The sequence below is a fragment of the Gracilinanus agilis genome, chromosome 5 (assembly GCF_016433145.1).
Source record: "Gracilinanus agilis isolate LMUSP501 chromosome 5, AgileGrace, whole genome shotgun sequence".
NCBI classification, from domain to species: domain Eukaryota; kingdom Metazoa; phylum Chordata; class Mammalia; order Didelphimorphia; family Didelphidae; genus Gracilinanus; species Gracilinanus agilis.
In genome coordinates, this window is record NC_058134.1 from 57285814 (window position 1) to 57302121 (window position 16308).

Below are 16308 nucleotides of genomic sequence, written 5' to 3' on the forward strand. Positions count from 1 at the left end.
TTAATTAAAATACTAGTTTATATTATTATAGCAGCCTTTATTATTTTTTATCTTAATAGCAGCTGAAAAGATGGTGTATTCCTTTTTGTCCCTATTTATTTTTCTCCACATATCTATTAAATCTAATTATTCTAGGACTTCATTCACCTCTCTTACCTCTTTCTTATTTATTTTTTGGTTTGATTTATCTAGATCTGAAAGAGGAATATTTAGATCACCCACTAATATGGTTTTACTATCTATTTCCTTCTTGAGCTCTGCCTGTTTTTCCTTTACAAGTTTGGATGCTATGCCATTTGGTGCATACATATTGAGCACTGTTATTTCCTCATTGTCTCTACTGCCTTATATTAGGGTGTAATTACCTTCCCTGTCTTTTTTAATCATATCTATTTTTACTTTGGCTTTGTCAGAAATCATGATCGCCACTCCTGCCTTCTTTTTTTCTCCAGGCCTTTACCTTAAATCTGTGTATGTATGCCCACCTCATATGTGTTTCTTGTAGACAACATATGGTAGGCTTTTGGTTTCTAATCCACTCTGCTATTTGCTTCCATTTTATGTGCGAGTTCATCCCATTCACATTGAGAGTTATAATTATCTGTTGTGTATTCCCCAGCATTTTGGTATCCTCTCCTAGTTCTACCTCTTATTCTTAGGCTATTTCCTTTTAAACCAGTGATTTGTTTTAAACCAGTAACCCCTGTCCCCTCCCTTGATTTACTTCCCTTTCCACCCCTCCCTTATTATTCTCTTCTTTTTATTTTTAAGGCCTAATGAATTCCCTCCTCCTTCTCCTCCCCTCCCTTTTTTGACTTCCCCACTCCCCTGCTCCCCTTGGTTTATCCCTTCTGATTTTCTCAGTAGGGTTAGAGAGAGTTCTATATCCCTATGGATATAGCTACTCTTCTCTCTCAGGGTTAATTACACTGAGAGTAAGGTTTAAATACTACATCTTAATGCTCTCTTCCTCTCCTTCTTATAATAGTATTCATCCCTTCCCCTTCCTATGCCCTCTTTGTGTGTAATAAAATATCCTATTTTTCTTATTCATTCAAGTTTCTCTTGGTGCCATCTATTATGCACCCCCCCCTTTCCCATCCACTCCCATATCATCTTAGACTATTTAGTACTCCAACATCTCCCTGTGAATAATTCTTCTAAATACTATAATAGTGGATACTATAATACTGAATACCATTCACTACAGAGAATTACACATAACATTTCTCCATTTAGGAATACAAATAATTAGATCTTATTGAAGCCCTTAAAGAGGCAAATTTAAAAATAAGAGTTTTCTTTCTTTCCCCTCTGTTTCTTATTTACCTTTTCATGTTTCTCTTGGTTTTTGTGGTTGGATATCGAACTTTCCATTTAGTTCTGGTCTTTTCTGTAAAAATATTTGGAAATCTTCTATCTTGTTGAATGTCCATACTTTCCCTTGGAAGTATATAGTTTTGATGGGTAGATGATCCTTGGTTGTAGACTCAGTTCTCTTGTCTTTCTGAATATCATATTCCAAGCCTTGCTGTTTTGTAGTGTGGAGGCTGCCTGATCCTGTGTAATCCTGATTGGTGCTCCTTGATATCTGAATTGTCTCTTTCTGGCTTCTTGTAAAATGTTTTCTTTTACTTGGAAGCTCTTGAATTTGGCTATTATATTCCTGGGGGTTGTCTTTTCAGGGTTTAGTGTAAAGGGTGATCTATGGATCCTTTCAATGTCTATATTGCCCTTTTGTTGTAGAACTTCAGGGCAGTTTTGCTGAATTATTTCTTTTAGTATGGAGTCCAAATTTCTATTAATTTCTGCTTTTTCAGGAAGACCAATGATTCTCAAATTGTCTCTTCTAGACCTGTTTTCTTGATCTGTCAATTTCTCAGTGAGATATTTCTTGTTTCCTTCTATTTTATCAGTCTTTTGACTTTGCTTTATTTGTTCTTGCTGTCTTGAGAGATCATTGGCTTCTACTCGCCTAATTCTTGTCTTTATAGACTGGTTTTCTGCTATAATCTTTTCAGTTTCCTTTTCAATTTGGTCCATCCTGTTTTCCAGCTGTTTGATTTTGGTCTCCAATTTGCTCATCAATTCTTTTGATTTGGGGGCATCTTTTTAGAATTGTCCAATTCTAGCCTTTAGAGACTGGTTTTTGGCTATCATCTTTGGGTTTTCTTTTCAATCAGGTCTGTTTGGTTCTTCAAGGCTTTCAGCTGGTCATTTATGGTCTTCGCTTTGTTTATCAATTCATTTTATTTCTGAGCCTCACTTTCTAATTGCGAAATTCTGCCTTTTAAACTGTTATTTTCTTGCCAGATCCCTTCCATCTTTCTCATAATCTCAGATTTGAACTCTTCAATAGCTTGTGACCAGTTTTCATTTTTTGGGGAAGGTTTGGCTGTGGTTACTTGTTTATTCTCCTCTGCTGTTTGCTCTGTTGTCTGGATTTTTTCTGTGTAAAATTTGTCGAGTGTTAAAGATTTCTTCTTGATCTTTCTCTTCTGGGGTTCTTGTATCTGGCTTACCATTGTTAGCCCAGTGCCCTCTCAGCTTTTTCCTCATGTCCAGGGTCTGTCTGCACTCTTTAGTCTTCTGAGGTCTCAGGTATAGTTGTTCACAGGGTCAATCCTCCTGGTGATCCCCTTGCTTGTTCCTCTGCCTGAAGCTCCTTTAACAGTCTTAGGGAGCTGTTTCCACAGTCATGCACCCCCCTGCCTCTTTCTCTGATTCTAAGCTATATATTTTTGATTTTTAAAACATTCTTTTATTTTTTTCCTTCTATGTGCAATACAGTGTTTGAGTTTTTTATTTTTTCTCTTTTTCTCATTTCTTGAACTTAAAGTACATATAATCAATGTTAATGGTTTTTAATTTTACAGTATTATAAGTTTAATATAAATATATAACTGCTATAATATGTTATCAAGAAATGTAAATAATCTGAGTGAGTCAACGAACGCAATTTGGGTGTAAGGAAAGATAAAGGGGATATTGGTGATTATAAGGTGATTGGAGGAGGAATGAAGTTATGGGAAGGTATATTAGAGATAAAGGAAATGGTGTATGTAGGAGAGGGCAGCTCAAATAGGTTTATTCCCAGAGGCTTGAGACAGTGGATACAGGGAGGAAACTAGGGCCAGTAAGAAATGTTTAGGTTTGGCTTGAGAGGTTCTCTTGTTAATTTCTAAAGTCTCTTGAGGGAAGAGTCAAGAGGGCCCCTCCCTGCCAGTCAAACTGATGGCTGGAGGAAGAGTTGTAGTAGGTACTTCCTGCCAAGATGGATGCCCCCAGTTCTTTCAAGAAATAAAATAAAAATGATTCTTTCCCCTTGAGCCCTTGTCTTAATTTTCGACACAATGATTCACCAGGGGGTTTGAATAGGTAACAAGGTGATTTATTAATACCAGGGTCAGTCAGAAGGGGAGAGGGGTTCAGGGTTTTCTAATTGCTGCTAGGGAGAGGGCTGATGGTGGGGGATGGGTTGCGGAGAGGTTTAGACAGAGAGAGTCCAGTTCTCCCAGTCAGGAAGATTTGACTGCCCTTTTAAGTAAACTCTTTATCAAATCTTTAAAACTAGGGGTAACTTATTTGAGGATACTCTACTAGCCTATAGAAACTAAACCCACAATGTCTAATCACCAAGCCCTCCCTTCCACCAGGACCCAAAGGAAATTCAGGGAAGGGGAGGGATGGAGATGGAAGATCAGGGCGAGGTTCAGAGAAATGAGATAGGTCCAAAATTTCCCCAAAACAAAATAAGCACAGGCCAAGGCTGAAGCAAAGTTAAGCCAAAAAGCCAAAGCAAAAGCCTCCAGCCACAGCGAAAGCCAGAAGGCAAAAGCCTTGTCATTTGGAACTTCACCTCTATTTATAGCTTTAAGTTCTAACTGACTTTCTGAAGATTCTAAGATGTTAAAATGACTTTTTGTGACCATTAGAAATTACAGAAGCAAAAAGATTTTGTTAGCCACCTTACATTAAAGATCTGCTCATATGTTTTTTTGGAAAATTTGCACCTCGCAACATTTTCTGGTTGCTAAGACCTAAGGGGTTACTACTCTTATTCTAACCTAAAGTATAACTATGCTCTTATCCCTATCTAAGTTTTATAAAATAATAAAAAGTGTTGCTTACTCATAAACTATGCTAAGACTAGTATAAGTTAAAACTAAGATAGGTTGTGGGAAAGGCATAGGAAAGTAATGGGGTTTCGGTTTTGCAAAAATTTTAAACAGAAAGGAAAAGCAGATTAAATGCAAATATTCACAAACATTCATAAAGTTAACGTTTGCTAACTAAAACAAAGTAATAAATTATATCTATGTAATTAACTAATTTTATGAACTAGCAACAAAAGTATCAATTAAGAAAAATTTTGCAATCTAAATATCCAAATTCTAATTCATCTTCCTAAAGTTAGTATGTGTATATTATGCCTATATTAGAAATATTAGTAAGAATAAGTAAGACTAATATTCTTTGTAAGTCTTTTGGTTAAACTATAGACTTATGCTATGTACAGTATTTACAAAGAAATTTTAGAAAATTCCCTCATTGTGAGTCGGTGAGTCATTATCAGTTGTGCAAATTTCATGTTGGTTTTCGCTAAGGGCTGCAGAAATGGAGATTTGTTGTGATTCACTGTCCACTCTGACATTTAAAGAACTGTCAGGGTTCAAATCAGAAGTTTTCCCTATGGTAGTATCCAGGAATGTATGGTTGTTAGATTGTATTCCCTTCAATACTTCAGGTACGACTACTGACTTAAAAGCTGACTGATGTTCCCTATCTTGCCCTGAAGTTTGTGTAGTTGAAGTCAGATGTGTTTTATCTTCAATCACTGACCAAGCTTCATTATTGCTGTTATTAGTCACACTGGTTACTAGGGATAACAACTGCTCCCTTTCCCTTCCCCATGCTTTTGGTTGGAATTCTTTAGCTAAGGCAACGGTCAGAAACCTTTTTGGTCGTGAGAGTGATAAATGCCTGCAGAAGGAGGAGGATGGTGGCGGAAGGCACTGGAATATGGGGCAGGGGCTGAAGGGCCCCCTGGGGCACATCCTGGGGCTCTGCCCAGACTGGCCAGTGGGGAGGTAGAGCCAGATATGGCTCGAGAGCTGTACGTTGCCGACCCCTGAGCTAAGGGGTTGAGAAAGGTGGATGTGGAATTTCCTAAACAGCTGCTATCATCTGGCAACTCAGTGGGTTGTAGCTTTAAAATCAAGTCTTTGCCAAAGTACTGATTTGTTTGCTCTCTAACCTCTTTCTGTGACGTGTCTGAAGCAAGTGAATGGGATAAAATTTTGGCATTTAACTTCCCCAAGGTTACTGAATGCATTCTTTTCTGGATACATTGTAAATCCTTGCCAATGCATACCCAAAAAAGCTTTAGACCATGGTAACCTGCCAATTATTGCTAAATATTATGGGACTGTGATTAATTATTCTGTCTAATTTCAGGAGAAGGGAACAAAAGAGCCACAAGGTCAAGGATACCACCCAGGGCCAATGGGATTGGTGAGAATCTGCACAGTGCCAAGGAGCACAAGGTCAAAAAGTACATATCAATCCAGGTAGGACTGATATAACTTTCTCATGCCAATACTGAAGGACTTGAACTTAGTGACTGGGGGCTGGGGTTATAGCTTTTCTGACATATGTTAGAGGCCAGACTTCCCTGAGCTTCATCCTATTCAAGTACCAAAGGTTGTTCTATCATTATGGCTCACCCTATCCCTAAGAGTCAAAGCAAATCAGACCAGGGAAAGACACTTCCCTTTTACACAAAATTTTGGTCCTTTTCTTTCTCTTATAAGTGTAGCAACTTTCTGTAGTCATGGCTACTAAAATTGGTAATCGCACAATTACTTAAATCACTTTGGGGCTTTGATTCAAGGACCTGCTATAAGCTTATTTTTCCTTACATTTTTGCACATAAGACTTTGACATTTTACATTTCATTCACAAGTTATTTTTCTCTTTTATTTTGGATTTTTAAAAATCTTTTTAAATTTCTTTTGACAATTGATTCACACAACCCCATAACTCAGCCATGTATCCTTAGCTGATCTGGGTGTTAGCCTTAACCCTCTTCAGGGGAGAATGTGTTACTAATTCTCCTCAGGGGAGTATATATGTTTTATAATCAGAATGTCTGTATTATAATCTATAGCGTGAAGTTTAAATTCTTTTGAGGGTAATTTCAGAGGGAAATGTGTAATTCTCCTCAGAAGGGAATGTATATTTCATAATCTATATTGTAAAATTTACATTTTTTAGAGTAATTTCAGGATAAGAAATTTGCCATCTCCCGAGAATCCAGACAACAAACCTATTTGGAGAAGGCACCATGCAGATGTATGCAGAAACCTACACTGCATCAAGAAGATGCAAATTGAACTTTGGAGTCCAGTTGATTGAACTATGGGGAGTTGAATAAAAAAATGCATTTATTTTGAATGTACACTTTATGCCGAAGGGGACTGCCCCCTAATTGGCTTTTTGTCAATGAGCCTAGCAATCATAGGATCATTGTTTCTGTCCTCTTTTCTTTTTATCCCCAAATTTCTATAATTTAAAAGTTAGTTATGTTTATAAGAGCCTTTGGGGAGACTAGTCTTCCTTGGCTCTCAGCAGGGGTGGGAGGGAATGTGGTATTGGAAATTTGGGTATCCTTGAACTAATTTTGAGGTCCCAAACAAGAAAAAATCGAGCTGAACTCACTGAATTCTCTTTTAAAGGGGCTTCTTTTGCATCACTTCCTGTGTCTTCCTCTTAGTTTACGTGTACAATCACAATAAATGCTTTTCTTAGGACTGCCCAGGAAGCAGTCAGTAAATTCTAATTCATCACTCACTTTTGCATACGTGTGTCACAGACCTTTCAACTTGTGAATTAAGTGGGGATGTTTACACTTTTGGTGATTAGATTTAAGAATGGCCAGGGTATATTTAATCTCATTATCACAGATAGGATAAGGTCTTAGCACATTAAAGTGTTCCATTTGAATTGTCCAAGTAGGATTTGTAAAATGCAGTTTGCAAGAGTTTTGCATAATTATTATTTTAGACTTTAGTTTTTTGTAAACATAAATTAATTATTTTTGTAACTATTTTATTGTTTCAAATGTTTTTCAAAAGTTTGCATTTTTCATTTTGAATTTCTATAATTGTGTTTTGCACTTGCATTTGTGCAACTATATTTTTATTGATTATTTGTTTTCATTGAAATTTTCTTTTCTTTAATGTATATCCCTAGTACAGATTAGCATAGATAAGTGTAGCAATAAGACTAGGATAAGATAAGCATATGATTGATACTATTTTTTTTTAAACCCTTGTACTTCGGTGTATTGTCTCATAGGTGGAAGATTGGTAAGGGTGGGCAATGGGGGTCAAGTGACTTGCCCAGGGTCACACAGCTGGGAAGTGGCTGAGGCCGGGTTTGAACCTAGGACCTCCTGTCTCTAGGCCTGACTCTCACTCCACTGAGCTACCCAGCTGCCCCGATACTATTTTTTTTAAGGTTATAGGTATAGTTTTAGAATTACATAGAATAGTGAGCATAGGGGAGAGATCTTTTATCTCTGCATATGCTCGAAGCGGGAAAACTATAAGGATGATATTAGAAAATAAGTATTGTCTTATTAGTTTAAAGATAAGTAGAAAAGCTGGCCTGAGTAAAAATTGGAGTTTCAAATAGAGCTGAGAGAGTGTTAATTTCAACTGGTGGCAATTATAACCTTTATTCTATGACAGTAACACTCTCTGGGTGTGGCATTCCAGGAGCGGGCTTCTGGCAGTTGACAGAGCCACACACAGGTTCTTTCTCTCTCAGGGCTAGAGAAGGTAACATCTTTGCCTCTCTCTGTCTCTATCTGAGTGAAAAACTTGAAGGAGTGGAGTGGTTGTTTTTTGTTTTTTTTTTTCCATCTTAGAAAACAGTATTCATTTATCTGTTACTGTTTATAGATTGGTTAAACTCTGAAAAAGACCAAACAAAACCTGGTCTTTGGTTTGACTCTTAAGACTCAGAGTCCTAACTTGATTCTTGTGGAGACTCAACCAGCTAGCCTTGGTTATCTTTATAACTTAAAGGCGAACTTGTTATGATTAAGATATAGACGGATATTATAAGAAGTATTAATATTTTAATTAAGGCCATATTGGTAAAATATAAGATGACCACATGCCTGCTAAGATCTAATTCAAATTCCCCACCATACCTTCTCTCCACCTCTCCCTTGTGCCAAAAGAGGAAGTCCCAACCAAGTCCTCTCTATTTAAGCTACCCTTTACGTTTGCTCACGTCATCATGTAATACCGGAAACCCATTGAATCATGGGAAATGTAGTTTCCAAGTCCCCTAAATGTCCCCAGGAAGTTTGTCATTTATCTAAATATTTAAAACTCAAATGGGCCTCAAATACCTCTCAATGGAACTCCCAAAATTCCAAATAACACAAAGCTAAGAGTTAGAGTGGTTAGGTTTATTTAGAATAGTATAAATTTGGTTAGTTAGATCAGGAAGGATTAGCATAGCTTCTGAACCACAGGAGAAGCTGTTCCTTGCAGAACCAGGGAGTTTATTTGGGTGGAGTTAGAATCCCCTAGAATTAGAAATCCTTTTCCCCTTATATATATTTAAATAAATAGTTTATTTTTCATAAACAAGAGTCTCTTTAGCATTCCTTGTGCTTGGCCCTGAAGGGAAGTTTATCTTTGAGCTTCACTTCACTTACCACTGAAGATACTTTGATAACATCTGTCAAAAGTATCAAGAAACAATTTTGAACTTTATTTTCTAGTTCTTTGTCCTTTATTTGGGTGCTTGCCTATATATTATTTTTACAATGGGAAAGAATGTTAACCACATTGAGAAAAAGAACCATGGGTGTAGAAATGCAAAAGAAAAATATATGACATCACTTATCAGATATTTATATGGGTATGTGACTTGGGGTTTAGGCTTTGAAATAAATAATATGGAAATAAATATCAAGAGATAATATTTGTACAACCCTGTGGAATTGCTCGTCAGCTCGTGGGGGCGGGGTAGGGAAGAGGGGTGGGAAAGAAAATCATGTAAACATGGAAAAATATTTAAAAATAAAAATTAATTAAAATTTTTAAAATTATATTTTAAATTAAATTTAAATTTAAAAATTAACATTAAAAAAGAAATTTTCCTCAACTTATTAATTTTATTTCCTCCTTTTATTTCTTTCCCCCTTTTTATTAAGTAAAATCTCTTTCTTCTCTTCCCCTTCAACTTGTTTTGTTTGTTGTGTTTTTTTTAATGCCTACCCTTTTTCTAAAGCGAATTTACTTCACTATTCTCTTCATTAATTCTCTCCCCTATGTTTATATTCTAAATTTTTATTCTTTGACTTGTAGTCCATATTTCTTTCTTTTTTGTTCTCTATATTCCTCATGGAATTCAAGCTAACTTCCCTATTCTGATTTCTGTCTTCTAATTAGTTTCTATGTTATTGCCTTGTGGAACTTGTCCCAAAACACATTTTTTTTCTGTTGTGTCTCATTCTTAGAAGTATCAACTCCTTCAGGAAACTGAGAGAATAGAAAAGTTGTGCAATTGTAGATGTTTTTACATTGTTCCTGATTGTGTGTATTTCATTTTTCCCATTTTTCATGAACATTCGTCTCTTGATCCATGTCCTCCCTCCTTTCTGGATGTCATTTGCTCCCTAGAAGTTCTGATTCCCTGTCTTCTAAAACAAGATGATGTCCATGGAGGCATAACACTCTTTTTGAGGTAGTAGTCTCTCTTAAAACACCAAATCCCTGTTTATTATACACATTGTGAGGTCCCCAGCATCCGAAGTTTATCTACCCCTTTGGTTGTAATCTTCAGTGGGACCACTTCCCAACACTAAATCCTGATTACCTATTTTATTTTCCTCCTTTTCCCCTGCCCCACCCACTCTCCAGTAGACCCGCCTCTTTCTAAGAGACACAGGACTTTCTTTCTCTTCAGTTTTACCTTAACTTGATTGGAATATCGCATAGACTTCTATCATATGCTCCCTCACATTCTTCAATTTGTTATCACAAAAAAAAGCATTGATTTATCTACAAGTAGAGGGATATGCTATTTAATCCATGAGGTGTCAGGCCTGTTCCTCTACCATAGAACTCTACTAGTTCTATTATCCTTATCAGTTTGTGCACTTTTAGAAAGAAATTTCTTATGAAATAGAAAAGTAGATCAATGGAATAGAAGACATGCAACAGTTGTAAAAGGTTATATCGTAACCTTGTGTTTGACAAAAGTAAAGATCCAAGTTTTGGTGATAAAAATTCACTATTTGGTCAAAAACTTTTGGGAAAACTAGAAAGCAGTTTGGAAGAAACTAGATATATACCAGTATTTTATACCATTTACCCACATAAGTTTAAACTGGATACATGACCTAGGCATAAAGGGAGATATAAGCAAATTAGAAGAATGGGGAGCATATTGCCCATTAGATTTATGGCTAGAAGAATTTTTTTTTAATTTTATTTAGAATATTTTTCCATGGTTACATGATTCACGATCCCCACACACACTCTTTCCTCCCCCTTTCCTGGTTCTGACAAGCAGTTCCACTGGGTTACATGTCTATCATTGTTCAAAACTAGGAGAAGAATTTACAAATAAATGAGAGACAGAAAGCATTGTGAGATGTAAAATACATAATTTTACATACATTAAAATAAAAAAGTCTTATACAAACAAAGCTAATATAGCCAAAATGAGAAGGAAAGCAATAAACTGTTTGAGGAGGGAGATTTATAGACATTTCCTCAGATAAGGGTCTCATATCTAAAATATATAGAGAACTTTGTCAAATTTATAAGAATGTGATCCATTACAATTGATAAATGATCAAAAGATATAAACAATATTTTTGGATGAAGAAATAAAAGCTATATATAACTATATGAAAAAAGCTCTAAATCATTAGTGATTAGGAGAATACAAATTAAAACAATTCTAAGATATCATCTCATACCTATCACATTGGTTAAAATGATAAAAGGACAAAATAACAAATATGGAGAAGATGTGGGAAAATGGAGACATTAATACGCTGTTGGAACTGTGAATCGCTTCAACTATTTTGGAGAACAATCTGGAATTATGTCCAAACAGTTATAAAACTGTGTATACCTCTCCACACAACAAAACCACTATTTGGTTTATTTCCTAAGATGACCAGAGACAAAGGAAAAGAACCTATATGTTTTGAAATATTAATATTAGTTTCCTTTGTGGTGGCAAAAAACTAGAAATTGAAGGAAAATTAGTCAGGAAATGACTAAATAAGTTGAAGCATATGTTTATGAAGGAATACTACTGTACTATAAGGAATAATGAGTAGGTTAATTAAAAAAAATGGAAAGTCCAACATGAAATTAGGAAGAATGAAATGAGCAGAACCAAAAGAACATCATATACAGCAATAGAAATATTGTTTCAAGAATGACTTGTGTATACCCAAATCCAGAGAAAGAATTGATAAAGCAAGCAAGACATAGTTTTATATATACATATATATTTTTTGTCAAGTGGTGCCTTCTCTAGTGTGGGGAAGGGACCAAAGGAGGGAGTTAGTAAGAAAATTTAATGTAACAAATTTGAAATTTTAAAAAGACAGAAATCTCTTAGTAGTTTCCTATTTATCTTCTTTTATTGTTGCTGCTGCTGCTCCTTTTAACTCCATAGATGTCTTTTTGTTTTTGTTTCCCTTTTTTCTGAGGTAATTTATTTCAATTCTCGCACCATTGTTGGTTGCTATATTTAGCTTTTTTGTATTTCTAATGTGGCATTGGAAATTTGGAAGTCCTTGAACTAATTTTAAGGTCCCTGATCAAACTTCCTGTGGACATTTAGGGCTCTTTCAAACTACATTTCCCAAGAGCCAACTGGCTTCCTCTCTTGAGTAATCACATGGACAGGAAGTGTAATAACATAGACAGAAGGATAAATAGTAAGAGGTTGGATTGGCACTTCCTCTTTTGGTGATTTTGGAGCAGAGCCAGGATGGGATAGGGAGCTAACAGGATGCGTCTTTTAAAATGACTCTCAGCATGGCACATGGCTTCATTTTTCTAATGGCTACCAATAAATCTTTTAAAACCATAATATTTTTAAATCTATCCTTTTATATTCATTTATTTCTTACACTGTCATGTGGGGTTTAAAAAAGCAAATAATTTGCTAACAGAATTTTTTTGGCAATGCTTCACTACTCTTATTCAACAACCATCTTTTTCTCCTGATAATTGGTCTCAGGTTTGCAGGCTATATCACTTTGGGTTGTAGCTTGAGCTCCTTTCCTCTTTGGAATACATTATTCTGTTTCCTTCTGAGGTTTCTGGTAGGTGCAGAATACTCATGTTATTCAAATGTCCTTTCCTTTATAGTTTAAAATATTTCTCCTACTTCCTTGCAAAATTTCTTGTTCATTATCAGAATTGCTTGAGTTATTGAACTTACCTGCACTGATGCAAAGTGGAGTAGAACCAGAACAACACTTTACACAATGACAGCAATATTTCTTGATGAACAACTGTGAATGACCTAGTTTTTTTCTCAGCAATTGTGTAATTGGAATCTGTTACCCTACAAACTACGATTCCCAGCAAAACTATGATTCCTAGAATCCCACTCACTTCCTGTTATTACGTGCTGATGTAGACAGGATATAAATTGGGCGGAGATCCGTGTCTAGCTGAGAAATGAGATCCCTGGTCGGAATCCGCCCGTGAAAGAATCAGGTCTCCCTCCCATCTAACATAGCCCTCTTGTCTTCCTGTGGAGGCTTTGGCAGAACGGGCATTTTGAGCAGATAGAAAACTTAGTCACATGGCTCTATTTTGTCAGATAATAAACTTTAAAATATAATACTTCAAGTATTCAACTTCAATTTAACTTACACAATGCAGTGATCCAAGACAATCCCAGAGACTCATCCTGAAAAATGCCATCTGACCTCTAAGAAAGAACTGATGGTGGCTGAATGCAGATTTTCCTTCTTTTTTTTTTTAATTGAGATCTCTTCCACAAAATGACTAATATAGAAAAATGTTTTATCTGATTGCACATGTAAAATCTATATCAGGTTGCTTACCATCTCATGAAGGCAAGGAGACAGGGAGGAAATGAGGGTTGGAAGAAGGGAGAAAATTTTGAACTCAAAACTTTTCAAAATGAAGGTTAAAAAATTGTTTTTACATGTATTAGAAGGAAAATAAAATATTATTTTTAATTGCTTGATTTAACCACAATGTGTCTTAAAGTTTGCTCCATAGAGATTTTGTTTGTTTTTCTGGAGGTGATCTGTGGATTCTTTTTTTTTTTTTTTTAAACCCTTAACTTCCGTGTATTGACTTATAGGTGGAAGAGTGGTAAGGGTGGGCAATGGGGGGCAAGTGACTTGCCCAGGGTCACACAGCTGGAAGTATCTGAGGCCAGATTTGAACCTAGGACCTCCCGTCTCTAGGCCTGGCTCTCAATCCACTGAGCTCCCCAGCTGTCCCCCTCTGTGGATTCTTTTGATGGGCATTTTGTTTTCTGTATTCAGAAGTTTCAAGCATTTTTCTGTACTATATCTTGCATTATTAGGTTTTTGACTTGTGTTCTACAAAAAGTATAATCTTTACGTTATCCTATCAATGAGATCAATAGGATTCACTTTGCATATTATTATAAGGAAAGAGATGCAAACAGGTAAGAGGTTTTGCATAGGGAGCAGCGTGCTGGATCTGGCCACATGCCCCAGCACCAGAGGCTGTGTTCTAAGAATGAGGGGACATTAAAGAAAGGACGCAGAGAGCTGGTAGGGGATTTTTGGACTTCTTGTTAAGGGATAAGCCTAAAGCTGAGAACTTCCTCCTGCTTGGGGTCTCTACAAGCTGAGAAGAGAGTTTGAGCCTTTACCCTATGAAGCCAAACCTTCAGATCCTGTGATCCTGCGGAGATCCAGCCTTCATCCCTGCGATCCATCTGTGTTCCTATATCCAGAGAAAGTGTTCCCAACTGCTAAAGAAAAGATCTCTATTTGCCAGCCAGCAACTGTTTGTGAGACAGGCCTGAAGCCATCCTGGGCCTAGCAGGAAGAGGTTTGATTCCTGAAATAAAGGGATCAGCCCGACTAGCTGAGAGACTTTTATTCTAAACAAACCATTAACTGGGAGGATTAGCAGCCCAGATAGTTAGACTGGGTTTTGTAGACAGATCAGTGTAGTGAGGTAGCTAGAAGACCAGAAGGCACCCCTTTGCAGGGGTCGTAGAGAAAGGGGGTTGGCATAGCTAGAAACTTTACATTAGGGTATCCTATTCCTAATCCTCCCCTCCAAGTGACTTTGTTTGAAAATAAACCCTTATTCTTTTTTTATAACCTGCCTGACAGTTTGATCAGTGCACTGAGCCTGTAGTGTGTCTGTCCTCACTGTGGGATACCATCAACCTTGGTATCTCACATCTACAGCAACTAACAGACTGATCGTCCACATATTTCAATATAAATCATGTTTTATTTTAAATGTATTGCTATTTGTTTTATTTTGGTTATCTTCTTTTCCCTTGGTAAAACTTATTGATTTGAATTCAAGTTATTCTGTTTTGCCAGTTATTTCTGCTGTGAACCCCATAAATTCTACTTCTACAACTCACTTACCTTTTTTTTTTTTAAACCCTTGTACTTCGGTGTATTGTCTCATAGGTGGAAGACTGGTAAGGGTGGGCAATGGGGGTCAAGTGACTTGCCCAGGGTCACACAGCTGGGAAGTGGCTGAGGCCGGGTTTGAAAACTCACTTACCTTTTAAACCATTCAAGGCCATCCTGATGTGGTTCTGTGCTTTCTTGGGAATCTATAGGGTTCTCTGCTTTCAGGAGTGTGGGACTCCCTGCCTCCCATCAAACTCCCCCCCACAACATACAACTGGCACTGCTACTTACTGCTGTGACACAAAAATGTATTACTGCTCCATTAATAAGATGGCAGACCCATCAAAGTATTGTAAGGGGGAAAAGGGGGGTTTGGGGTTCAATATATTAAAAGAAAGATGGTCGCCAGAGGACTGAACTATTATCAATCCTCAATTAAGAATAATCTCAAGTCAAAATCGACTTTTATGGAAGTTTATTTACAATTAAGAAGAGAGAGAGGAAATAAGGAAATAAGAATCTAACCCAGTAGGTAATTTACTACAATCCTCTAATCAATCCAGGTAGATCTTAACCCTCAGCCAAGAGTTAGAGGGCCAGAGGCCTGGAGGTGAATGAAGTAAAACTTCATTCACAGAGTCTATTAAAAAAAAGTTTCTTAAGAGAAGTTCAGGAAGATTCAGTCAGTCTTTAAACTTACCACGTGGAATTCAAAGAAGATATTTAAAGCAGTCTCACCGGGGTCTTAGTGTTCCAACACTCCTCCATGAACCAGAAGAGGTCCGTCACCAGCTGCCCTCTTCAACCGAAACCCCTCACTCGCTCAACTCCCTCTTTTTAAAGGGGTCACTTATGCGTCACTTCCTGTGCCTTCCCCTAGCCTGTGTGTCCAGTCACAATAGATGCTTTCTCATAGAACGCCTAGGGGGTGGTCAGTCGATTCTGATTCGTCATCCACTCTAGCACACGTGAGTTATGGACCTCCCAGAATTGGGAGGTGCTCTCACCTTTGGTGATTAAATCTAAAGATGGGCAGTGTAGACTTAATCTAATTATCACAGTATGTATACTTTTGTTTATATAGAATCAATTACCAAGTTGTGGTAAATATTAAAAAATTAAAATAGCACAATTGTTAAATTCAGTTATGTTTATTTTCTCATGATTAACATTTGTAATGGTAACATTTCTATTTGATCTTTTTTTTATTTTTTCATTTCTAAAACAATTTTGACACATCTTTCATATAAACATGTAAGAGACATTTCAATTTTAATTTATGAAACATAATTTAAAATGAAACATAACCAAAACTCTGGGAGATTTGCTTCATGTTTAATAGTGCACAAATATTTTTCCCATGGAGGGAAAAAAGCACAAGTTGTTCCCAACAACCAAACTACACAATAAATAATGTTCAATTCTAACTTATTACATTGGCAGCATTTTGTCAAATACTTTATGAACTGATTATCTCTTCGGTAGAACCAAAGTGCCAACTAAAAAGAGTAGCTTTGGTCTCTAACTGCTCCAGGTTAATCGGAAAGCTGATGGGGAAACTGCATATTCGGCATGGAATTTTATAAAGACACGATTAGAAGAGGCTACAAATGGTGCTATCTCTGTATCCTAAA

The 16308-nt window shown here is 36.6% G+C and overlaps 1 protein-coding gene across 1 annotated transcript in view; it reads right to left on the reverse strand.

Annotated features, from left to right (window-relative positions):
- Positions 1–15993: 15993 nt before the first annotated feature.
- Positions 15994–16308, reverse strand: part of CUBN (cubilin) — a 304566-nt gene continuing 304251 nt past the window's right edge. Inside the window, exon 64 of the mRNA XM_044678922.1 lies at positions 15994–16303. Coding sequence (XP_044534857.1) covers positions 16196–16303 — 108 coding nt within the window. The 3' untranslated portion in view covers positions 15994–16195. The remainder of the gene's footprint in view (positions 16304–16308) is intronic.